The sequence below is a fragment of the Periplaneta americana genome, chromosome 2, assembly GCF_040183065.1.
Source record: "Periplaneta americana isolate PAMFEO1 chromosome 2, P.americana_PAMFEO1_priV1, whole genome shotgun sequence".
NCBI lineage: Eukaryota > Metazoa > Arthropoda > Insecta > Blattodea > Blattidae > Periplaneta > Periplaneta americana.
Genome location: NC_091118.1, coordinates 180,894,198 through 180,920,260, shown reverse-complemented (window position 1 = coordinate 180,920,260; position 26,063 = coordinate 180,894,198). Strand labels below are relative to the sequence as shown.

Sequence of the window (26,063 nt, the reverse complement as noted above, 5' to 3'; positions counted from 1 at the left end):
CATCCAAGTGCGCTACGTCACGCAAGAGATAAGAGCAATGCTATTCCCTTCATGTTAGGAATATGTACAGTAAATGTAGAAACTTAACGAAATATTCAACTTACCATATATATTATTTTTCATAGAAAAATGAGGACGATTAATAAATGCGGGAATAAAGACATATGTATTTGATTTAAAACCTAGTCTAATACTCGTAATTCTAAAGTACATTATTTTATTTCTTTCTCTATTTCTTCGTTTTCTTTCTGAAATTCATTATTATTATTATTTTCATATTTTGCTTTTATCTTTTTTTAGTTTGTTATAATAATAATAATAATAATAATAATAATAATAATAATAATAATAATAATAATAATAATAATAATAATAATGGCTTTATTTAACCTGGCAGAGTTAAGGCCGTAAGGCCTTCTCTTACACTCAACCAGGATTAAAACTTGCTTACATAGTTGAACATAAAACTGGATCAGAATTAAGTAATTACATACTAATACAATTTAGGTACATAATGAGATCAAAAGAGATAGTTACATAAAAATTTACCTCATAAAATAAAAATAAACATAGTGAAATACATATTAATGTTGTTAGAATCAAATACGAATCACATAAAAACAGAAGCCGATAATTCAATAAAAAATGCACACAGTAAAAATAAAAATAAACACATTAGTATACATATTAGTATTAGATTACAATTAAGTAAGATTCACATAGTTAAACCAGAAACAGACAATTGAATAACATGTACACAAAAAAAAAGATTAATAATAAAAAAACAACACAGTGGGATACATATTGGCGTTAAGTGATAAATAAATACGATATACATGATTACACAATAAAAATAAGGAACAGTTTTCTTTGTATTTTCCTCCTTATTTTTCTTTGTTTTCTTATTCTAATTTCCTCTTTCTCTTGGCCTCTTCCTTGTTTTCTTTGTTATTACATTTATTTTTCTTTTATGATATAACTTTTCTGCTTGTGTTTTCTTTATTTATTCCTTCCTTTTTCTTCCTACTTTTCTTCCTTTTTATATTCGCTCTCCTCTGCCTACCTTCTTATTATCAAGTTCACGCTTTACTTTCTTTCGTTTACAACTTCCTGAACATCTTTTGTTATCAATAAAGGGTAAATACTCTAACAACTTTGAAATGTATTCCATTTCATAAAACCTCTATTTAATTGTTGGAAGTCAGGACATCTGGTTTAGTAAGAATAATCGTTTCTGGTATATTAGTGCTTTGTGTGGCAATTAATTTATTGCATGGGATAAAATTGTTAGATTTTAAATGAGAGAAACTGTATCGAAATGATATGTGCTATGTACCTTGGTGTTACCTTAGTATAAGATGTATTGTATTTACTAATCCATCCCATCCCACCTTACCTTTATGTATGCCATCCTTCTCACAGTTTCTCCTCGTCATATTTCCAGAATTCCTCCTTACATTTCTCATGGGGAGACCGGCGGAGACGGAAATTTTTAAGGTTTTCAGTATAACTTACATTTTTTAATATCATGAAGTCATGCTGTTGCACATGCGTTGTGGTTCTCATTATCACCTCCACTTTATATTTAACAATGTTAACAATTATGTTTCTCATATTTGATGAGTAAAAACATATCTAGTAAAACGTTTGGTCTAGCTTTTTCCATTATTAATTATTTATGGCAAATAGGTTATCGAATGTTTAATATATTTTTAGCTTCAGCTATATAGTTAATGTCTTCTTAGATAAATTCAATTGATTGTCGAGGAATGCTCAAATTAAAATAATATATTTATACTTTCTGGACCACGTACAATTATTACGAGCTATCTTTAGCTTTTATTCAGGATCAGTTGTAAAAATTGAGAGAATGTTTATGATCAATGTAAAAAAAAACATATGAAGGGCTAGAACGTTGCTATCGTAACTCCATTTTTGTTGTGAAGGACGTTACATATATATGTATGTTGAAGTGGAACACATCAAACTTCCAGTGAAGTTAAATAATATAGAAGGTGCAATCAATATATTTCCGAACTGCACCAAGTACCGTTAAAATACATGAGAATGTTACGGAAGATCATTGCTTCCATGCCTGTTGAGTTAGTCTGTCGAACAGCGTCAGATTGTCTTTAAGAACTGAGCTTTTACATATGGTTTTGTGCAAACATGTCAAGGATCTCTTGCGATTTTTCCTGGAATCTCTCCATATACGCCTTATGGCTAGGCTTCTTCTCTGCCTTCAAGTAATGAATTTAGTATAGATTCCAGGCCTTTCCCTGATTCTAGATAATTTGCCAGTTTCATATGTACTGTGTGTTGCCTACATTCAGGGCAGTCCGGAAACTTACTGATTGTCCCTTGTAACTGAGATGTTACTTCTTTATTTAACATGAAGCGTAGTACTCCTTTCTTAGAGGTTGATCATCGTGGCCTATTTCGATAATAAACTGATCCTGAAAAGGGAAACCATGTGGAAATTTTTATAAGAAACCGATCCTGAAAAAAGGAGGTCATCGTGGCTGTTTTGATTAACTGACTAATATACAAAAAGGGAGCTATCCTAGCCTACTTTGGTAATAGACTGATGCCTAAAAAGAGAATCCATCATGGCAGTTTCGATAGCACACTGATTCTGAGAAAGGCAAGCTACCTTGATCTACTTTGGTAACTTGCTGATTCTCAAAAAGGGACTGTTAGATCTAGAAAAAAGGCTAAAATCCGATGTTATAATAGTTTGTCTCGGGGTGTGAAGTAAGCCATGTTCCAACCGCCCGGTCCCATCCCGTCCACGCCTCGGTCCCGATCCCGTCTACTAACTCGCGTTCCTCTAACCACAGTAACTCTCTGCTACTCCGCAGCTCCAGGCCTGGACGACCTCCGAAGAGGGCCTCAGTCGGCTTGTCCATCGCGGCGACCCACCTCGCACAACACCACCACCAGCTGAAGAAGCACCGCCTCGACAACGGCGAGTACCCGGGCTACGAGAACGGACACCTCGGCGGTGAGTACACAGTCACTGATTTCATCTCACTTTCTCATTTCATTACTGCCTCATTCCCAGATTTTTGTCTCACTTTCAAGAGGTTAAACTTCTGGGATCGCCAATTTTGATGTCATTTTTCTACGTACCTTTTGAGAAAAATTGTAACACAAATTAAAACAGTGCCCCTTATGGGAAAGCGTCGATGCCGCACGCAGTACATTCGTTAGCTCAAGTTAGCCTATACGTCTACTACAACACTGATCAAATGGAATGCGCAACCTTATGCTTGTTATGTTGGCGCGTCCATCTTCATTTGTTTTTATAAGTTTAAGGGGACTGGTAGTGATTAGGGGTAAAAAAATTCGATGACTTATTTTCTGTTTTAAAAAGTGCAAAATTTGTTCTTTAAAACAATAGGCCTATATATTGTTGGGGCGCATATCTTCAGAGAAGCCCTTTAAATGACCTATTTAAATTTGGCGGGGCATGTAATTCGTATATTCTTTTTTTTTTTTTTTTTTTTTTTTTTTAATGCTGCTTTCCGTAAGTTGAAATTTTTAAAACATAAGTGCAGTTTTCTCTGAAACTACTGAATCTATTTATATGGAATTTTTGCAGTGTTTTCTGCATCCTGTGTTCTACAAAATAGACCTACGGATTTATGAATATGACACAAATAACATGAGGAAAAATAGATATAGCCTACTGTGTATATTCATTGAAAAATATGACAAACTTGTTAATCAAAGTTCAATATTTTTCTGCTTCACTAAGGATGAAACATTTAACTAAATTTTGCTTAGGTTTTACAATATACATTACGTACTTGATAACTTAAACAAATAGAAGGTATATAAGTGAAGATTGTTGCAAGTAATGTGCACCTGAAGAATTAGGTACACTTAGCAAAGTGGGGAAAACAGGTTATCAGTTAGGGTCTTTCTTTTGCAATTGGATAATACACTAATTACGGTAGCTGTCTTTTATACCACTAGGGGTATATAAATGAGATCATGATTACGGAGCGAGTTTCATCCTCAGGGCATAGATAAACGATGTAGGCCATGTCTGTTGTTGATAATGTGTATTGTTTTGTTTTGTCAACAAATGAATACAGCTGCTTATTAGAAACAAGATATAAATGTCAAACTTCAATTAATTTTTTTTTAATATTTAAGGACGAAATGAATGTTACAACAAAGCATTACAAATTAATTTTTGAAACTTACTTCCGCACCTCCCTCAAATTCATATTTATATTATCTTCCCACCTACGTCTCGGCCTCTCCAAAGATCTTTTTCCCTCCGGAGTCCAAGTTACATCCAATTTTTAAAATCGAGTTCTTGCTGCTACTTCTACCTTCAGCAGGTAGTCTTAAAAATGTTATATTTTTCAGCAATTTTGTATTTTAGGAAAATAATGCATATAATTTGCAATGATAACAACTATGTGTATAATTTTCATTGGTAATCATAAAATTAGGTTTTTATTCATGTAAAAATTTCAGCAGGCAATCTTGAAAAAATATATATATTTTTCAGTAATTTTGTAAAATATTATGAAAATAATAATATGTATAATTTAAACTCATAACCATATTATTTGTTCAATATTTTACAGTACTAGTAAGTCCAAAATTAATATCTACTCACATCACGATTAAGTGCAAAACAAACTATATACGCAGATCTGTGCAAATCAAGTCATATCCACTTTTTAAATTTAAATAAATTTGATGAAGGAAGAATATTGAAGGCCAACATTTGCTCTAAAATCTTCATACTATACAAGGAATTGGATGATGAAAAAGAATTATAAAATACTCTGTAAATATACTGTGTGGCACATTTTGCTCATTACTGAGAAAACTTTCCTTGGGATATAACTTATTTTGCCTTTGAGCTCTTCATATGAATCCTCTAGATTCAAAATCCCCTATATCCACTTTCAAAAATTAAAGGATTTTGACAGTAACTGGTGGCATATAGAGGGAATTTTCAACCTAACAGTGACTTTTAACAAACCTTTGCTTTAAATTTAGCGGATTTTTTAATCCAAACTATAAAAATGATTAGAATTCATTCTTAGCAAATAGTATGTGGGCATAACTCAGTTCTGGACAAAATGATCTTTAGGGGGTTTTGAATCTAGAGGATTCATATGTATTTCTGGATTCGTCCGTACTTCTACGTGCCCTACCCATCTCAAACGTCTGGATTTAATATTCCTAATTATGTCAGGTGAGGAATACTATGCGTGCAGTTCTACGGTATATAACTGTCTTCATTAATAATAATAATAATAATAATAATAATAATAATAATAATAATAATAATAATAATAATAATAATCCTTAAAATCTCAACCATGCGCATAAAAATAATCACGATTAGCATAAACTTTTACGCAATTATAGGAATTCATTGAATTCCCTGTCACTTTTTGAATGGAAGTTAATGTTGTAAAACAAAAGAACGGTGTCTTCATAGTTTACTTTAGATTAGCTCATTCAAGTGTCTGTTTCAATAGGACTGAAGTTAGCCTATATTTCCTGTCGTTTTTATGCTGAAATATCACGGACTGAAACAGTAAGTCCCCAGCTCAAATACGTCAGAACGCTCTGAAACCTCACCGACCGAGTAACCGATTCCAGTGACCTCAGATGCAATCATTAAGGCGGTGGTAACGAGTCCTCCCCCCCCCCACCCGCGGCGCACCTCCTCATTATGCGCCATCCATCTTCTGCAACTGGATTATTTTTCTCTCAGTCTCCTTTTAATTATTGTAATGGATTATAGACGTTTCCATCAAGCTCATAGTGTACAGCGATAAACTATTAAGTGGGACCAATCAGAGCACTGGTCGCTCCGGGATTAGCTACACATGATTGCCCTTCCATTTCTGTCATATTTATAAAAAGCAGAAATTAAATTGGGGCTTTTAACAGAGGACCCGGCGACTGTGTGAGACCTTTATTAGCGAGGAAAAAAAGTTAAAATGAATACAGGTATAGGGTGTGTGTGATAAGGGAATTTGGAAATAGCAAACAGTAAGCTACTGTTCATTGGGACAGTAGTATGTCATCAGTTGTCATTGTAATCATTATTAACCTGTACACATAGTCAAACTATTAGATTACAACTCCTATTAACATTTTATTTTGAAAATTAAGCGGAATATTTTACCTAACTTAGACTATTATTTTGTGTACCATGATATTATTATGGACTTAAGTTCCTGGATTTGCTTTAGCATGATATCAATTACAACGTTACGTAGTTTTGTCTCCTCAGAGGTTGCATGTTATACAGTAGTGGCAAAAAAACCGGACCGACCTTTGTAGCTGATTTCAGAGCCTTGTTCACTCCAGAGCACGATACACTGGTAACTAAGACTTTCGTGGTTCGAATCCTGCCTGGGAAGGAAACTTTTTTTTTGTTCCTTATTTAAATTTATTCCCAATACTTTTCGATTACTGGTAAAATTCATATTCTGGGAATAATAAGTTAATTAAGTAGTAAAATATATCTGCAATCGAAAAGTATTGGGAATAAATTTGAATAAGGAACAAAAAAAAAAAGTTTCCTTCCTTGGCAGGATTCGAACCACGAAAGTCTTAGTTACCAGTCTATCGTGCTCTGGAGTGAAAAAGGCTCTGATATCAGCTATAGGGGTCGGTCCGGTTTTTTTTTGCCACTACTGTACACCAGAGGTAACATTCGTATACATTTGCATAACAGGATTCAATTCTTTCAATCGTTTGCATTGTTCTCAAGATTATCTAACCTCTAGGCGAGCTTGACTTTCTTATCTCTCGAAAGTCAGTGATGTACCAATACCGAATGCAACACTTAAAAAGCGAACTAAACTACGTATAATAAATCTATGTTGTATATAAACTGAGCTTTTATGAATCAGTTACAGTGTGGCTAGCACAATTGATTTAAATGACGCTCAGGATCTGAACTGAATTATCTGTGGAAAAGTGATTATTTTCGGAGGTATAAAGTGGGGCATAGCGTCTAGTTTAAGAAGAAGATATTACAATTATTAAAAATACCATTTATAGTGCCATATTGAAAAGAGAGAAGGCTGTTCAGTAACTTTTATATGAAACGAGTCAAAGTCAGGATAGGAGAAGAAATATCAGAAGGAAATCAAATAGGAAGAGGAGTACGACAAGGATGCCCTTTATCACCTACCCTGTTGAACATATACTTGGCTTGGTCGCGAAACGGACGTAGACAGCAATTTCTGCACATGGCCATCCCGTTCACCGGATTTCAAAGTTTGATTTCTTTCTGTGAGGTTTCGTCGAGGAAAATGTTTACATACTTCCACTTCCAGCGACGTTGGCCGAATTGAGGAGGCCCATTAACACAGCAATCTGGAACGTCACACATGCTTGAAAGGATTTGGCAAGAATGACGTCACCGCTTGCACGTCTGTCGTATTACACGCGGGACTCACATCGAGTGCATTTAGGGTCAGTATAAAACTTCAAACTTCCCTCTTTCAAATGGTGATAAGATCATGTATTTATGTTCAGTATTGGTGAAAATATAGCCTTCTGAAATCGTTCAATAATTTGTAACCACGGTGTACTTTGGCTGTTTCGGAATTGAACGTGGGATGTCGTGTGGAAAACTAGCTCTACCAGTTGAAATAACTAATTATGTATGTATTTATTTACACTGCAATTGGGCAAGCACCCGGTAGCAGTGGTATACACAATATTAACAATACACAATAAAATTATGATACACAATACAATTATACAATACACAATACAATAAGAATACACAATAGAATTTTACACAATAATTACAATTAATAATATATATAAAATAACTTAAGTAATAAGTGAACCTAATTTTACAATACAACCTACATATGTACAGGCCCTACATAAGTTTCACATAGGTACTGATAATCTTTCACTTTACTCTCATCTCACTCACTGTAGTGGCAATATGACGCATTTCACTGACACTTTAGAACTCATTTCACTGACACTATAGAACACAGTTCATTGACACTATAAATTATCACTGATCGGAACTATTAACTGCACTGTAAAACCATAACTTCACTGACTCACCACGCTTCAGTGATACAACAGTTCAAATGAGAAAAATAATTACACCCTTATGCATACTTATAAACAGAACTACATTTAAACTAAACATGTCTAATCTAAGACCCTCTTACACGCTATTTTAAATAATTTACAATTCAAACCAAGGGAGTAACTCGTCAGGCTAAATAAATACATGTCACCTTAAAAAATTAAATATCACCTTAAATAAATACATGTCACCTTAAAAAATTAAATGTCACCTTAATTTTAATTTACATTTTATAACAACTTTTTAAGTTATTCTTGAATCTCCTTAAGGACGGACAGCCCTCAAAGACCGCTGCAGGTAGGTGTGCTTCATGGTGGAAAGGTAAGGAATATAAGTAGACAGAAATGGGTGGTTGCAGACCTAAGAACAGAGCGATGAAAACGTGAAATTTTACGACGAGTGACAAATGACTCTGAGGTGGAAGTCGGTTAATATAAACGCCACATAAGAACGCAAAGCGAGAAACGTTTGACCTCAAATACAATGCTAATAGCGATACGGCAAATGCCAAGAAACTGAAACGTATATTTAGAATAGTAAAATGCGATCTGATGAATTCCTAACATGACCCAGTTACAAAGCAGTAATTGAATCAATACCAGCTTGTAAGACAAAGACCGTAACAAAACTGATATGGAAAGTGTTGGAGGGGAGGAAATAGAAAGAGGGGTCGTAGACTGGGGGGAAAGAAAAAAATAAGGGCGGCGAAGTAGTCTAAAAACAAACTTCCTGAGATATTAATGCGCATGCGTCTAGTTTCAATACGCGATTATGAGTTGTTTTAGAATTGATGGAAGCGAGAAATCGATGACTGAGCTTTTATGAAAGAGGGCAAAGTGTGAATCGAGATATAAAGAAATGCTCACGCCTCTTTAGTTCCATCTCGCGGTGTGAGCAAATAACTATTGTCTGTGGGCTCTACCTGCTGCGCGAATTCAATACGGAAATGTTTGTGCGCGTTAAACCCCTCCTCTCTCCCCGCATAACACCGCTCCAGAGAGTCTCTTAGATAAACTGCTTCTAATTGTATTCTCCTGACACGTGTTTATCAACATTTTCTTAATTTCTGTTCTGCCACTTCCCCGCCTTTTTCCGTCCTCTTCTCTTGTTTTGCTCTTTACTACTTTCCATCTATATAACGGGTGTTCGTTAGAAATCGAAACGGCCTCGACTACTATAGGTCTTCCAACCACAGATTACAGACGGAAGGAATGCGAATGAAACAATGCGATAAGGAAAAGGGGCGAGAGGAAAGGTCACGAAATAACTTGAATGATATTCAAGAGTACAGTCGGAAGAGAAATGACATCGATAGAATCAGTCTTGCGTTGTGATAGTTACATTACGACTTTAGTTTGTTCCATTGCATGTGAATACGTGTCTTGTATCGCACGGTATTATTATTTCATTCGTAAACATATGTTGCGTGTTTAATTAGCTACGAATTTTTTTCTTGCTACGTTCTTTATTTCCACAGCGATGTCCTCATTTGTTCATCTTCTTGGAAGAGGCAGTACTTCCATCGGCCCGCATCTCTCCCCCCTCGGCGTGCCTACATACACACGTCAAAACAGACAGCAATACCACCATTGGTTTTCGGTAATCGTCTCTTGCGCGAGCTATACTTACGTTCTGTAGCTAGTACTGGCTACGTCACAGCTCCATGTCTCTACTAGCTGAAGTACGAACAAAAAAAGAGAAGAAAGCGGGAGATTATTGACTAAGGAAGATAACATAATTTATCTAATATAATCAGTATATTTGATTTCCAATCAAAAGGTTTGTATAATACAAGATAAATAATTATATTAACAAGAATTTTTACACTAATTATTTTTTTCTGTTAATAATTTAATTGGAATATATGAGAAATAATATGTTGATACTAAATGCCGCAAGCAAAGACCCACATAGGTCAGTTTCTGTCAGATGCGTTTCCAATTCACTGCGGGCTAAAGCAAGGAGATGCACTATCACACTTTATTTCTTAACTTTGCTCTACAATATGCCATTAGGAAAGTCCAGGATAGCAGAGGGGGTTTGGAATTGAACGGGTTACATCAGCTGCTTGTCTATGCGGATGACGTGAATATGTTAGGAGAAAATCCACAAACGATTAGGGAAAACGCGGAAATTCTACTTGAAGCAAGTAAAGCGATAGGTTTGGAAGTAAACCCAAAAAAGACAAAGTATATGATTATGTCTCGTGACCATAATATTGTACGAAATGGAAATATAAAAATTGGAGATTTATCCTTTGCGCTCTAGAATATGCCATTAGGAAAGTCCAGAATAATAGACAGGGTTTGGAGTTGAATGGGTTACATCAGCTTCTTGTCTATGCGGATGACGTGAATATGCTAGGGGAAAATCCACAAAGGATTAGAGAAAACACGGAAAGTCTAGTTGAAGCAAGTAAAGCGATGGGGTTGGAAGTAAATCCCGAAAAGACAAAGTATATGATTATGTCTCGTGACGAGAATATTGTACGAAATGGAAATATAAAAATTGGAAATGTATCCTTTGAAGAGGTGGAAAAATTCAAATACCTCGGAGCAACAGTAACAAATATAAATGATACTCGGGAGGAAATTAAACACAGAATAAATATGGGAAATGCCTGTTATTATTGGGATAAGAAGCTTTTATCATCCAGTCTGCTGTCAAAAAATCTGAAAGTTAGAATTTATAAAACAGTTATATTATTCGTTGTTCTGTATGGTTGTGAAACTTGGACTCTTACTTGGAGAAAGGAACATAGGTTAAGGGTGTTTGAGAATAAGGTGTTTAGGAAAATATTTGGGGCTAAGAGGGATGAAGTTACAGGAGAATGGAGAAAGTTACACAACACAGAACTGCAATCATTGTATTCTTCACGTGACATAATTAGGAACATTAAATCCAGAACGTTTGAGATGAGCAGGGCATGTAGCACGTATTGGCGAATCCAGAAATGCATATAGAGTGTTAGTTGGGAGGCCGGAGGGAAAAAGACCTTTGGGGAGGCCGAGACGTAGATGGGAAGATAATATTAAAATGAATTTGAGGGAGGTGGGATATGATGATAGAGACTGGATTAATCTTGCTCAGGATAGGGACCAATGGCGGGCTTATATGAGGGCGGCAATGAACCTCCGGGTTCTTTAAAAGCCAGTAAGTAAGTAAGTAAGTAAGTAGACTACATGGCAATAGGTTCATATACGCTCTTTTTCTCGCAGCCCACCTCCTCTGAGTGTTGGAAATTGATTTAATTCTGCAACTCAAATTATCACCACTATTGAGGTTCAGTCATGGCTCTATGAGAGAAATTCCCTTCATTCTTTGATCACTGCTCCATTATTTCTGCATCATCACCTCAAGGTATTTGAATAAACTCCGTAATTGGAAGGTGATGTTAAATACAGAACTGCATTGGAGGAAGGCAAAGGCGTCCACGTAGACGTCTGTTAGTGTTGTGTTAAAAGGGTTGTGTTTGATTCGTGTTAGGCAATCTTGCTTCCTGAAGGGTTGTTGAAACACCTCCCTGCCTCTCCGAGTGTCAACATGCGGCGCGTCATGGAAGCTGATTGCCGAGTGTCAGGGCGTCTGACTGCAAGCAAAACGTTTGGCCATCACAGAAACCCTGCCTAAGGCACCGAGGCGTATTGATTTTCACGTCAGCGACATGTGGACTCAACAAGCCATGTGCGAAAACTTCGAAATTGCATACCAAGTCATAAAGACACGTGCCGCGACGTAATCAACACTTGAATAATTAAAGAACGTCTCAGACTTCTACCAACTTCAATATTCTCTTCAGTTACCCAATGGAAAGTTGTGTGAGGCCTGTGGTGGAAGAAGGAGAAATGATTTCATTGCCTCCTGCCATTATCATTTGTTTTTTATTAAATATTCCTTTGTGCGAGATCGCGCGTATTTGCTTGTTTTCCGCACAGAACCTATACGCAGTAAGTGTGAAATACCACATTCAGTATTCCCAACGTAACACACATAACAATTTCCCTCTTCTTACCGCTTAAGCGCGACATTCATTTTACTGCTTTAGGCTTTTAACATATTATTTTTAGAGACGTTTAACATAGTAATAATTATAAATTGGAAACTTACCACTGCAATTTCACCTAAATTGCAATGTTAATTATTGTTTTTAAATATTTGCAAAAATTAAGTAAAGTCTACTAAACCACGAAACTTATTGCATTCCTGATACAAGTAACATTAAAGGAAGCCGTGAAAAAATCAACAAGATTCCAGATGCCGATGTTATTACTGCAATATGTTATATAAATAATATTGTTAAAATATTAAAATTAAAAATAAATCATTACATAACCTTACCGTTTGTTTTAAGTTCGCATTTATAGACTGGGGGAAAAAAGACAGACGTATATCACGGCCTGCTGGAGTATAGTAAACACAGAAAACATTTTATAGCAATAATGTTGAAGAAAGATATTTTGGTTTTCCGAAGTTGCCGTCATTAAACAGAAACCAACATGGAGATTTCATTGCAACTAATTAGAAATTCTTCTTTCAGGTATGTAATAAACGATTTTCGCACAAAATAATGTACGATACACGAGCGGTATGGTTGTTTTCATGTTCTCGGAAATTAAAAAAGCTCAACTACGTTTCGCTTTTTCAAACTTTTCCTCGGCCATGAAAACGTCAACATACCGCTCTTGTAACGTATATTACTATTACCATCTTCTCTGCAAAGGCTCTGTCATAGAAAATATCTAAAACTGGTTAGAAAATAAATAATATAAAATAATATTTATATTATGAATGATAAAAAGATTCCTTAGGGATTCTTACCATTATTTATACTATTCGAATTAAATAATATTTTAAACTATTGTTGTTTACGTAATATTTAATATGATTCCATATTGTTTATAGCTCTTTTTTTTTTTCAGAAATTCAAAGTTTTATTTAAGTATGAACAGTTTTATAGATTTATTTTATTGATTTGTCCTACAGAATAATATCTGTGATATTGACAATTAATATTTGAGGAGAAAAATTCGCTCCGGCGCCGGGGATCGAACCCGGGTCCTTGGTTCTACGTACCAAGCGCTCTGACCACTAAGCTACTCCGAATTCAATCCACAGTACCGGACAGAATCCTTCTCCTTCAATGTTTCCCTTTGTGGCCTGACTCCAAGTTAGGCATATATGTTGACGTATATGTCCAGTGTCAACTGCCATTATACTGTGGATTGAATTCGGCGTAGCTCAGTGGTCAAAGAGCTTGGTACGTAGAACCAAGGAGAGAATTTTTCTTCTCAAATATTAAATGAATAGTTTTGTTCATTTAACTTTTATAGTACGTAGCTAAGATGTAAAAAAATGAATTTCACTAAATTTTTGCAGGTCCGCCTTAAATGGTAACCCTGTTTTACTCAATAAGTACTACCCGTATAATTCTGATTCTTACTATTACCATTAGACTAACTTATAAGAAATTATTTATCCCTTTGCAGTTTTTTTTTAAATGAAAAGGACTTTCTTGCAAATTAAAGAAAAAGATTAACACGTATCGTTATTTCCTGCCATTAGGAAGTCTGTCAACCTTGCTGCGGTGACTAAGGGACGGAATGCTGCTATTTAGAACGAGTACCTATATGTATTCGTAAATGGGCCGGGGATGCGCTGTTGCCAAGCTGCGCAAACTTTCAGCCTAATTTTCTAATTAACCATACACTTACTTACAAAACGCATAATAGATTTTCATTTATTTTAATGTTTTATATTGGAGGGAGGGATGTCTTACTACATCTCACAATAAAAATATCAGTTCAAGATCTCAAGTTTAGAGTTGGTTTTGGAAGAGGAGTTGAATTATTTGTAAAGGGGGAATGGATTTTAAATTATTATTAGAGTTTTTTGCTTCATCCTTTATTTATTTTAATATGTATCTTATGGTTAAAAAAATATATTTATTTATTTTTAACGGCTGATGTTTCTGGAAATGGAATAAATTGGCAGGAGTTCTGTTATACGCATGCGCAGAATCTTCCATCCCCGTCTTCCATACTCTTTCTTTCTCGCATATGTCATATAACTGCAGATTTTAAAAGCTTATTCCTTGGACAGACGCACAGATAAAGTGTCAAAACTTTTTTACTTTCCTGTTTCTGTGTTACTGGTTATTTGTACTTACACCTGTAGTGTTAGAAAGAGATTGAAGTATATGATTATGTCTCTTGACCAGAATATTGTATGAAATGGAAATATAAAAATTGAAGATTTATCTTTCGAAGAAGTGGAAAAGTTCAAATATCTTCGAGTAACAGTAACAAATATAAATGACACTCGGGAGGAAATTAAACGCAGAATAAATATGGGAAATGCCTGTTATTATTCGGTTGAGAAGCTTTTATCATCTGTCTGCTGTCGAAAAATCTGAAAGTTAGAATTTATAAAACAGTTATTTTACCGGTTGCTCTGTATGGTTGTTAAACTTGGACTCTTACTTTGAGAGAACAGAGATTGAGGGTGTTTGAGAATAAGGTTCTTAGGAAAATATTTGGGGCTAAAAGGGATGAAGTTACAGGAGAATGAAGGAAGTTACACAACGCAGAACTGCATGCATTGTATTCTTCACCTGACATAATTAGGAACATTAAATCCAGACGTTTGAGATGGGCAGGGCATGTAGCACGTATGGGCGAATCCAGAAATGCATATAGAATGTTAGTTGGGAGGCCGGAGGGAAAAAGACCTTTGGGGAGATCGAGGCGTAGATGGGAGGATAATATTAAAATGGATTTGAGGGAGGTGGGTTGTGATGATAGAGACTGGGTTAATCTTGCACACGATAGGGACCGATGGTGGGCTTATGTAAGGGCGGCAATGAACCTGCAGGTTCCTTAAAAGCTATTTGTAAGTAAGTACCATGCAAGCGTGTATATTTGCTCTTATTAATTTTGTGTAATTATTCAAACCATATAACTCACAGTTGATGAAATAGTAAAACGTGAAACCTGGAGTTAAAAACGCTTCTGCGTTCATTTTTACTAAATCAACTACATTTTTTGCATTTATATATTCATTGGTAACAAGTAATTTGAGAAATTTTTCAGGATTACTTGGATTAGAGTGTTAGTAAGCGTAAAGAAAATATTTCAAGCAGATATACTGTGGAGCTTGTAACAGTAGGCCTATATAATGGAAATATAACGTCAGATTCGTTGTGATAAGCTTTGTTTTTCTTTCAGACTTCTTATTTCCGTTTCTTCCTCTATTTAAACACGCAACAACGGTGATGTTTTCCTATGTTATTTCCTCAATTTCCAAATTAGTTGCATTTATCAAAAGTCTAAACGTTTCTTTTGCATTGCATTTTCATTTCATTGCAATTTATGTTTCTCTCTCACACAAACCTTCCATGTTTCACAGACACGATATACAAACGGAAAATATAATTGCTTCATTTGTCCGTAATTTCATCTCTTCTGGCGTATAAATTTGACCACAGTAATTTAGCTCCATGCACAGTAATACTTCTGCACCGTTGGTGGGGGGGGGGAAGCCCTTAAGTCTTCTACAAGTGGTCGAAGTGGTCGCCTAGGTGCGAAGCGTCGTGGTATTGCTGCAATTTCGTAAAGAAACAAGTCGTCAAGTCAGAGAATTTCGCCTTAGCAAATTGGAAACGAAAGCGGAAATAGACAAATGCTTTTACAATCATTTAAATACTAATGGGGGTTTTGAATGTTGTTTTCTCAATAATAAGGATAATGGATGTCATGCAGGGTTTAACATACACAATGCACGAGTATATTTTCTCTTAGCGTGGGTTTCAGGATGCCTCGAGGTAGACACTTAACTATTTTATAGACCAGAATTTTTATATAGTTTGAAATAATTTGTATTATTACTGTTGTATTATGATCACTATCACCATTATACTTACTTACCTACCCATTGTCGCCCTCACATAAGTCCGCCATCAGTCCATATCCCGTGGATAGTTTGTGGATTTTCTCCTAACATATTCACGTCATCCGCATAAACAAGCAGCTGATGTAACCCTTTCAATTCCACACTCTCTCTTTTAAATAATTGATTAAATGGCGATCTTACTCGTGTTAATTGTGTAAGCATGTGCGGCTTACAGCTATTTCGGTGCTTCTTCACACCATCCTCAGAGCCTACTAGATCTCGGCGTCATCTCGTACTTCGCTGCCTGTTGTGTGGGTGCGTTCGATTGTTGAAAAGTTTTGAAATGTGGTGTCAAATAGTGTGTGTGTTCTGAAATTGATCTGTGTGTTGAGAATTTGATCAGGGTGTGTTTTGATGTGTCTGTATTGGTATTTCATATTGTTCTAGTGTGTTGAGTTTTTAGTTTTTGAGTTGTATGTGTAGGATTTCCATGTCTGTATTTATGTTATTGTATGTGTGGTTAGCATTAGTTATGTGTTCGGCATGACACCACATTTCAACACTTTTCAACAATCGAACGCACCCACACAACAGGTAGCGAAGTAGGAGATGACGCCGAGATCTAGTAGGCTCTGAGGATGGTGTGAAGAAGCACCGAAACAGCTGTAAGCCGCACATGCTTACACAATTAACACAAGTGAGATCGCCATTTAATCAATTATTTATAGTCAAGTGTTAAAAGTAGTGTACGAAAAATTCAACATGGATCTCTCTTTTATCCTGGACTTTCCTAATGACATAATGTTCTAGAACAAAATTAAAAAATAAAGGTGATAGTGCATCTCTTTGCTTTAGCCCGCAGTGAATTGGAAATGCATCAGACAAAAACTGGCCTATACAGACTCTGCTGTACGTTTCACTGAGACACATTTTAATTAATCGAACTAGTTTTTTTGGGAATACCAAATTCTATAAGGATATTATATGAAACTTCTCTCTTAACTGAGTCATATGCCTTTTTTAAATCTATGAATAACTGATGTACTGTGCCCTGATACTCCCATTTTTTCCACCAATATCTGCCGAATACAAAAATCTGATCAATTTTCGATCTGCTACGTCTAAAACCACATTGATGATCCCCAATAAATTCATTTACATATAATGTTGTTTATTTTTATTTTATTTGTTTATGTATTTGTTTTGCTAATAATTGTAACATAAATATAATATAAATAGATAAAACTTTAACTCACTCCTGAAAGAGTAGAATTCATACTCAGGGGTGGATTCCTGAATTTAAATTAAGAAGTATATAATACAATTTGTCTTACATCTCCTACACAATAAGAATATATAAATTTAAATTTACAATTTTTCATCATTTATAAAATCCATACATACATTACTCGGTAGAGAATTCCAAAGTCGAGGAACGGCCACATGAAAGAAGATGAATATGAGGATGTTCGGTGGGAGGGAATGGATAATATTGAGGACACGCCATATTTTAAATTTATTAAACGATGTTGTATCAACTAACTTACTAGGTTATTTAGAGTACATAGAATTGGTAATATCGATATGGTATTTGGGAAGATGGGGCAGAGGATTTTCCACAGATTACCTGACATTCGCCTTTCAGTTGGGGAAAACCTAGGAAAAAACGGGTAATCACCTCAATCGGGAATCGCACCCACTCCCAAGCGTAACTCCAGGTCAACAGACAAATGTGCCTACCGTCCGAGCTAGGCCGGTGACAGAAAATTAATCTTAAAATTAGAAAGTGGGTGTAGGTTATGTTTTTACCACAGAGCTACTTCGATAATTATGTATGAAGAACCTCAGATTTAGGGCTCCCCCAAGTACTTCGGTAGTCCTTCTTTTTTTCACACCACAGTTATCTCATTGTCGCTATATAATAACGTTACAGTCCCAGAATAGCTGTCATGATGAGAACGTGTCTCGAACAAGGAAGTGAGCAGGTTGAAATAGTTTCCATTTTGCCACATGTGTTAGCACTCCGGCGAGAAATCGAACCAGAGCCTCTCAGCAGGAGATAACGACGTTAGCCGGCGCTTTCAGTCAATATATCGCGGTAAGTAGGCTGAAACGAATGAAAGTGGCTGCAAGTTATTTGGAGGCTCCCAATTTAGCCCAATTAGCAGAGGCACTGTGTCTCGATCGCCGCCCCAGGCCGCATTAGCCGGGCTTCGTTCATCGCGCTAATGGAGTCAGTCCACTTCCAACCAGCGGTAATCTATCCTATCACGTGTCACTCAATTGCAGATAGGCGACTCTGCATTTGTTTAGGTGAACTTCGTTGTCATGGACACTTTTTACAGGGTATCAAATTCATTTGTTTTAAATTTTGCTTGCTATAGTATTACGTAGAGATATTTCAATCGTAAATCAATATTTTATTTTATTTTATGCTCGACTCTGCCGAAGTGTAGTAATTATACATCTGGTATCAGTCCTTTAATGAATGTCATTAAAGTACACCTACTCATTAAAGTTCAGGTGTTTTCAGCCAATGACAACTCAGCTTACAGGTGTTCAGCCAATAACGAGTCAGCTTTGTACCGTTATAAAACCGCAAGTATCGATTATTCTCGGATATGCAATCGAAAGAGAATTAGCGAAAAGTCACGGAGGCTGGAAATCCAATACTGTCGCAGAAGGTTATGTTCTGTTACTATAATAATTAGCGTTAATTGTAAATAATATTCAAATAAATTCAATTTGTCATCTCGTTTTTCAATGTCGAATTCAATAATCAAGGTTATACCAAGTTTAACGGGATTACATCAAGGTCAATGACATTATTGTTCCTCGGAAAAAATCAATACTTTCGCGTCTGCGCACATCTCACAATTCACGACCTAGAACAAGGTCACTTCCGATCTTGTCAGATACAAATAAAATGTATACATCTGAATACTGTAATTTCTAGTTAGAAATATGGTCGAGCATAAAAAGTCGTATGGAACTCGCCTATAATGGTAATTAAGAAGCTCGTATGAAAATTATGAAACGAGCGCAAGCGAGTTTCATAAACATCCATATTCGCTTCTTAATTACTATCATTGTAGGCTCGTTGCATAATGTACTATTAATACTTCGATGACATAAGATAATTGTATATGTAAGTCTAAATTTTTTGTCATTAATCATAGAGAAAAATAAATTGTGGAAGTATGATACAGAATCATTAATTCGTTTAATGTTCTGCCCAAGAGTTCATATCCGGTAAGTTTTTGTAACATGGTCCATAAAGCAGCTGTTTGATAGTTTCTTCATTTGTTAATATTTTTTATGGAAAATTTATTACAGTTTCCCCAATACCATCTTCGTTTCTGAAGTCCAATGTGGTCGTCACATTTTTGCACATTTACATTCAAAGTTTGTTGCATTTTTAGAAGTCGAATAGCAAAATCCGACTGTGGCTTAAACCCTGCTTAATAGGTACTTTTAGAAAATTTATATCCTCATGTAGGCTATACAGAGTGTGCCAAAAATACATTTTTATAAAATGACAGTATATACTTATTTTTACATTTTTTAGCTATTCTCTCATTTCTGTATGTGGTGATGTCAATTTATTCGTCATTTCATTGTTTATTTTCTTTTAATTTTAATCTTATGAAAATACTGCATTATGTAAAGCGAGTATTTCTAATTGTGTCACAACTATTTAAAAATACACTGACGGACAAAAAATTTGGGACATTTGAATTTTACTTTGTATGTAATATGTCATCAATATGTTTTAGATGGTGATTAATTTAATTATACGGTTATAAACGTAACATAGACTGAAAAAGAAAATGATTATAACTTCATACCACCAACAATTACCAACAATAATATCACAATCTAGATTTGAACAAAACTTTGCTTATGCAGAGTGTGACAAAAATGGTCATTATTGTTGGTAATATTGTTGGTGTTATGAAGTCATGTTCAATTTATTTATTTATTTTTTTTTTGTATAGTAAGATTATAATCTTATTAATCACTATTTAAAACATACATAGTGCTGGCGATGGAAATGCATTATTAAAGGTAATAACATATTTGAAGTTCCTCTTACCTAGTGGTACAAATTCGCAAAGAGAAAAATCAAATTACAAATTCCAGAAATTCAAAGAAAATACGTAGTTTTTAGTTTGTTCTTAGATTTCAATTGTCATCTTAAAAGTAAATTCTTTTGGTAGACTACCTGTATCACGAAAAAATTCACCTATTTGGAGTAGAGGTCAGTGTGTCTCACTGCGATAGTAGCGTGCCCGAAATCGAACCCTGGTTGGGCAAATTACTACTTAAAGTTCTTTCCGGAGTTTTCCCTTAACTTATTAAGAACAAATGCTGGATAACTTTCGGCGCCGAACTCCAGGATAATTTCGCTTTCATTATCATCTTCATTTTCAACCACTCTGCCTACTTCTGTAGGGGAGAGTTGGGTAGTATGGGACATCGGGTAATATCGGACAGTGCGTTTCTTTCATCTACCACCAGATGGTAGTATCTGAATGACATGGTTACTTTTCTGTATGCGACATCACAGAAACGTAATCATGTCATTCAGGTACTATCATCTGGTGTAGATGAAAGAAACTCACTGTCCGATATTACCCGATGTCCCCTACTCACCGGAACTTATGGGGAGAACAGAATCCGTCCTAACAGGAGCACCAACTTCAAAACATGATTCTTCTTCATAATCGCCAAAAAAGTAGGCAGGGACGCAAATGGTTACATGCGGTATAACATTGTTGCTATGGTAACAATTCTAGCAGGGAAAAGATTATAAAAGGAGTAAAAAAGTTGACAACTATTTGTGACTGCGACAGAAATGTCCAGGACTGTTTCTAGGCGACTTAATTGCGAAATTGTGATGTTTGGCGGCCGAGACACTTAAACAATGTCGTTGTTATGTGCAAGCAAACAGATATTACCAGCACATGCATTTAATAGCCGGCTGCTGCAAACATTTAGCGGTCAACACTGGACTGCGGCTGTTAAATGACAATATGTATGTTTGTTTGTGGCGCCCAGTCGTGTTGATTGTGTGAATTGGCGACTTGCTAATGTACACATATCCGTCAGTTTGTATACATATAGATACAGCAGGGCTATGGTGCGCTGCGCGTTGCATATGCTCAGGTTACGGCACTCTAATCTTAGGCCAAAAATGAATTTTCCACTCTGCTGCACTTCCTGCATTGCTGGAAATTAATTGACATTGTTTTGTCGCTAGCTGAAATGTTGTTTCTGTTCCTTTCCTTCTCTTTTTCCTTCTTTCTATATTTCTTTTCTATCTTCTACTTTTCTTTCATTTGTATTCCTTCTATACTTTTTCTTTTGTTTATTTTTATTATTTTGTTTATTTCTATCTTTTTGTGTGTTTATTTTTCTGAATTTTAAGGGATATTTTAAAAAATCATTAAAATATTCTGCGCATCAGTATAAAATATCGACCTCTTCTATTACCTGCAACAGCTCCACATGGACAAATGGTTGGTTTCTCGTGATGTAGGATCATTACAATGCCACCATTATTATTATTATTATTATTATTATTATTATTATTATTATTATTATTATTATTATTGAATAATTTCGAGGGAAAAATTGTTCCGAGGCCGGGTATCGAACCCGGGACCTTTAGTTATACGTACCAACGCTCTCCCAACTGAGCTACCCTGGAACTCTACCAGACACCGATCCAATTTTTCCCTCTATATCCACACACCTCAAAGTGGGCCGACAACCGTCAAGCAACCAACATTGAGTGCACACTAACTCTGTGTGACTTAAATTGTGGTTTTCTGTTAACGAACAGTGACGTGTATTATGCAAATCAAGCCTTCAGGTATAACTCCCTGTAAAGTTGATTTGAATAATCGGTGTCTGGTAGAGTTCCCGGGTAGCCCAGTTTGGAGAGTGTTGGTACGTTTAACCAAAGGTCCCGGGTTCGATGTCCAGCCCCGGAACAATTTTTCCCTCGAAATTATTCAAATCAACATTACAGGGAGTTATACCTGAAGGCTGGATTTGCATTATTATTATTATTATTATTATTACTACATTGTTTTTATGTGTTCACTGCTATCGTTTCACATGGATAATAATCTCAACTGGACATGCAAATCACAGAAACCTGCAGAAAAGTATATTCTGTTATCCATGTGCTAAAAAGGATAAATGTTCATCTTCCCTCTTGTTTGAAAAAGTCCCTTGTGCAGACGCTTGTATTTCCCTATTTTGACTATGCTGACATATTACTCACTGACCTCTCCAGCGACAACAAAACGAAACTTCAACGTGCTCATAATTTGTTTGTACGTTTTGTAAGCAATGTTCGTAAATATGATCATATCACCCCATCCCTGGAAGAAATAGGTAGGCTTAAACTAGATAAGAAAAGAAATTTATATTTACTTCTCTTTCTCTTCAAAATCTTGAACTCTTTTATTCCTTCGTACCTGTCGTCTCGCTTCACTTACCTTTCTTCCCAGCATAATCTGAACACACGCTCTCGTCATGAAACAGTACTAACAATACCATCCCAGCGCACATCCTCATACTCATCCTCTTTCACAATAGCCCTGCCAAGACTCTGGAATTCGCTACCTGCTAACATCAGGGACTGTCGAAATAAAATTGAATTCGAACGCAAACTTACTAGGCACTTGGTCAGTAATTGATTTCTTGTAAATAGTTTCCTTAATCTATCACAAAATATTTCAATATCCGATAATTTCATCACTATACAATTTTGTTATTCTAGGTTTAATTTGTAATTCAGTAAATATAAAATATTCTTTGTTTTTCTTGATAAATTGTCTAGCTTCCATTAATCAGGTAATCTTTTCGTACTTTGATTTTTATTGTAATTGTAATTGTAAATTTAATATTACAATTTTATTTGTAATTGTAACTGTAAATCTAATACTAATTGTAAATTTATTCTTCATATTATAGTTGTAATCCCCTGGTAGAGGGGCAGAGAAGGCCTGACGGCCTTACCTCTACCAGGTAAAATAAATAAATACTAAATACTAAAATAGTTGTCATATTGTTCATATCTTGTCACCACACTCATATCTCCGTCATTATAATTAACACTATTAGCCTATAAAGTATCCATGTCATCATTTTCTTCTTAGTAGTGTCATCATCATATTGTCATTACCTATTCGTCTTCATATTTGTATCTCCAGCATCACCACTATTGTGTTTCTATCATCGTCAACATCATTGTCATCACCAGCATCCTTAAATATCATTATTATCATGGAACCTATGTCACCATTATTTCACCGTCATCATAATTAACATACTTTTAACAACACGTCTTCACTAAATCACTGGTAGTTGGTATCATAATATTTATACCAATATCTTAATCAGCATTAGCGTACTTCATTATAAGATTTTATTATTAGCATCTTTATACCATTATGTCATCATCATTGCACCAGTATTCTACCGTCATCATCAAAACTTTATACCAGTATCATGCTATGTTGATCACCATTATTTCATCAGTAGATTTTATAGTCAGCTTCTTTATGTAATTGTAGCATTCAGTCAACAGTATTTTATCATGAGGATTATTATCTTAACGGACTTCAGATCTGTAATTAGCACATTCAAATTAGGGTTGGTACACTTGTTTTTGTTCAGTAGCAAAACCACAATAAGATAAATAAAATGGATCTAAATCATACCTGCACAAACAGCGCTCAATGAGCGCGCGCGATCCTTCGGAGAGGGAGAGCGGTGTTTACCTCTCGCTGAAACGGAGAGGAAGATACGTCAGAATGACATAGACTTACTATGGGTAGAGGAGAGGGAAACGACCACTCAGTTATCTAATGGAGTGCAGTATATAGTTCTATTCTCAGTAACTGTTTCACATTGCTTACCTATTGTTACAGTACAGTATGGAGGAATCTAAAAGACGGAACATAACATTTAACATTTAATGATTTACAGCTCGAACTTATTGATCTTCAATGTGACCTAAGGGCTAAAGATCGTTTGAATAATACTACTAGCCTGGTTGAGTTTTACAAGACTAAACATTAGCAATAATATCCACGACTACACAGGCTGGCTGTGAAAATGATTGCTATGTTTGGCTCAACATTTATAGAGTATTTGTGAGCAACTGTTTTCTATAATCAACTTTAATAAAGGCAGACATCGAACATCTGTAACTGATGTTTCATTATGATCAGTAGGCTACTGTTCCTTTCAGCTGCCAACAGCATAAAACCTCGTTTTGATGTACTGATAAATAAAAATATAACAAAATGATATTGTACATTTAAGTAGCTATAGAATTTCTATTACTTCTGTAAAATAAATATTGCTTTATTAATTAATAATAGTCCAAGATAGTTTTGCAAACACTGAACGGGAATTCATTTCATAAACCTCGCAATAGTACTTCCTTCTGTGTATAATTTGTACGAGATCACACTTTCTTCCAGTCCACCCTTATGCAGAGCGCAGCTAATAAGCTGTGAGCCGGCTCGGAGAGCGCAAACCTTGTGCAGGCCTGATCTAAATGTATTAAAATGTAAAAATTAAAAATTAAAAATGTTATTTTAAAATTGTAACATGATAGAAAAAATGTACTTATGATCTGTAATCAGCACACTCGGATCAGGGTTGGTACACTTGTTTTTGTTCCGTAGCAAAATCACTGTAGACCGGTATAATTTAACAATTTCTCGGAAGTTACTCCTTAACAGATAAAGTTAAGAACTTCTCAAGTTACATAGGCGGTGCTCATTACTGTGGCACGGGCAGTTTTTGTAGCACATTAATATGAGTAAAAGTGTTGTGCTGTCCACAAGCATCGCGTGATTTCACACAGACAGAAGCTTCATATTATGCTCCTCTCCATGGGGACACCACACCCCTGCAATGTACCACCTTTATCAATTTTATCACCGACTTCACTATCTGGCCGGATCAGGCCTACTTAACGGATGGTTGCTTAATCTTTATTTAGAACCGTTAGCAGACCATTATCTGTTTGTCAAGGCATTGTGGCCGATATGATAGCAGGAAGATACCATCCCCACCTTATGCTTAGCAACTGCTATTAAAAATTAATAAGGCACTGCACATAGAAAGAAAAGCCTGGCACGAGTATGCAGTGTCAGAACTGCAGACTTTAATATTGTGTAATTGTGAGTTCGACTTACGCCTACAGTATAAATGTTTTCCAATGCATTATGCCTTAAATTTAATCCAGGTGATATGCTGTACACATGCTGGGAGCAATTGCCTTTATAAATGTAGCTTTGTCTTCTAATAAGAAGCCCTTCCCTTTACTGTTACACATGATTGCTGGACAGGTACTCAGTGACCTGGATCTGTTTTCAAATGTTTGGAACATGTCCCGTGAGAAAGAAGGTAAGCTAGCATGTAAAAACGCAGTATGTCGGTTCTGTATTCGCCTCAGCTGTAGGGACTTTCCTGTCTGATCAGTATGATTAATCACTGATGTAAGAGATAGTGGTCTTCATTGTCACATGGCTTACAAATATGTTTAACGCATCTTGTAAGTAGATAAATAAGTTTAGTGTGTAGATTTGTAGTTAAGTGAATATGTAAATGTGTAAATATGTGAATTTGTAATCAAGTAAATGAATAATTAAGTAAATAAGTAATTTAGTAATTAAGTAAGTACGTTAGTAAGTAATTAAGTGAATAAAAATTATGTAAATAAATAAATAAATAAATAAATAAATAACAAGTAAATCATTAAATAGCAATTAAATCAATAACTAAACAATTAGGTAAATAAATAAGTAAATAAATAAATAAACATATAAAATAAATAAATAAGTATATAAATAAATAAATCTGTAAATAAATAACAAGTAAATCATTAAATAAGCAACTAAATGAGTAACTAAACAATTAGGTAAATAAATTAGTATATAAGGAAATAAATAAATAAATATGTAAATAAATAAATATAAATATAAATAAATAACAAGTAAATCATTAAATAAGCAACTAAATAAGT

General features: G+C 35.2%; 1 protein-coding gene across 5 annotated transcripts in view; it reads left to right on the top strand.

Moving 5' to 3' along the window:
- Positions 1-26,063, top strand: part of dac (dachshund family transcription factor) — a 1,230,461-nt gene that overhangs the window by 466,689 nt on the left and 737,709 nt on the right. For 4 of the 5 annotated variants that reach the window (XM_069819054.1, XM_069819050.1, XM_069819053.1 and 1 more), the window contains exon 2: positions 2,862-3,004. In XM_069819054.1, coding sequence (XP_069675155.1) covers positions 2,862-3,004 — 143 coding nt within the window. The remainder of the gene's footprint in view (positions 1-2,861; positions 3,005-26,063) is intronic. The other variant, XM_069819052.1, reaches the window with a different exon arrangement.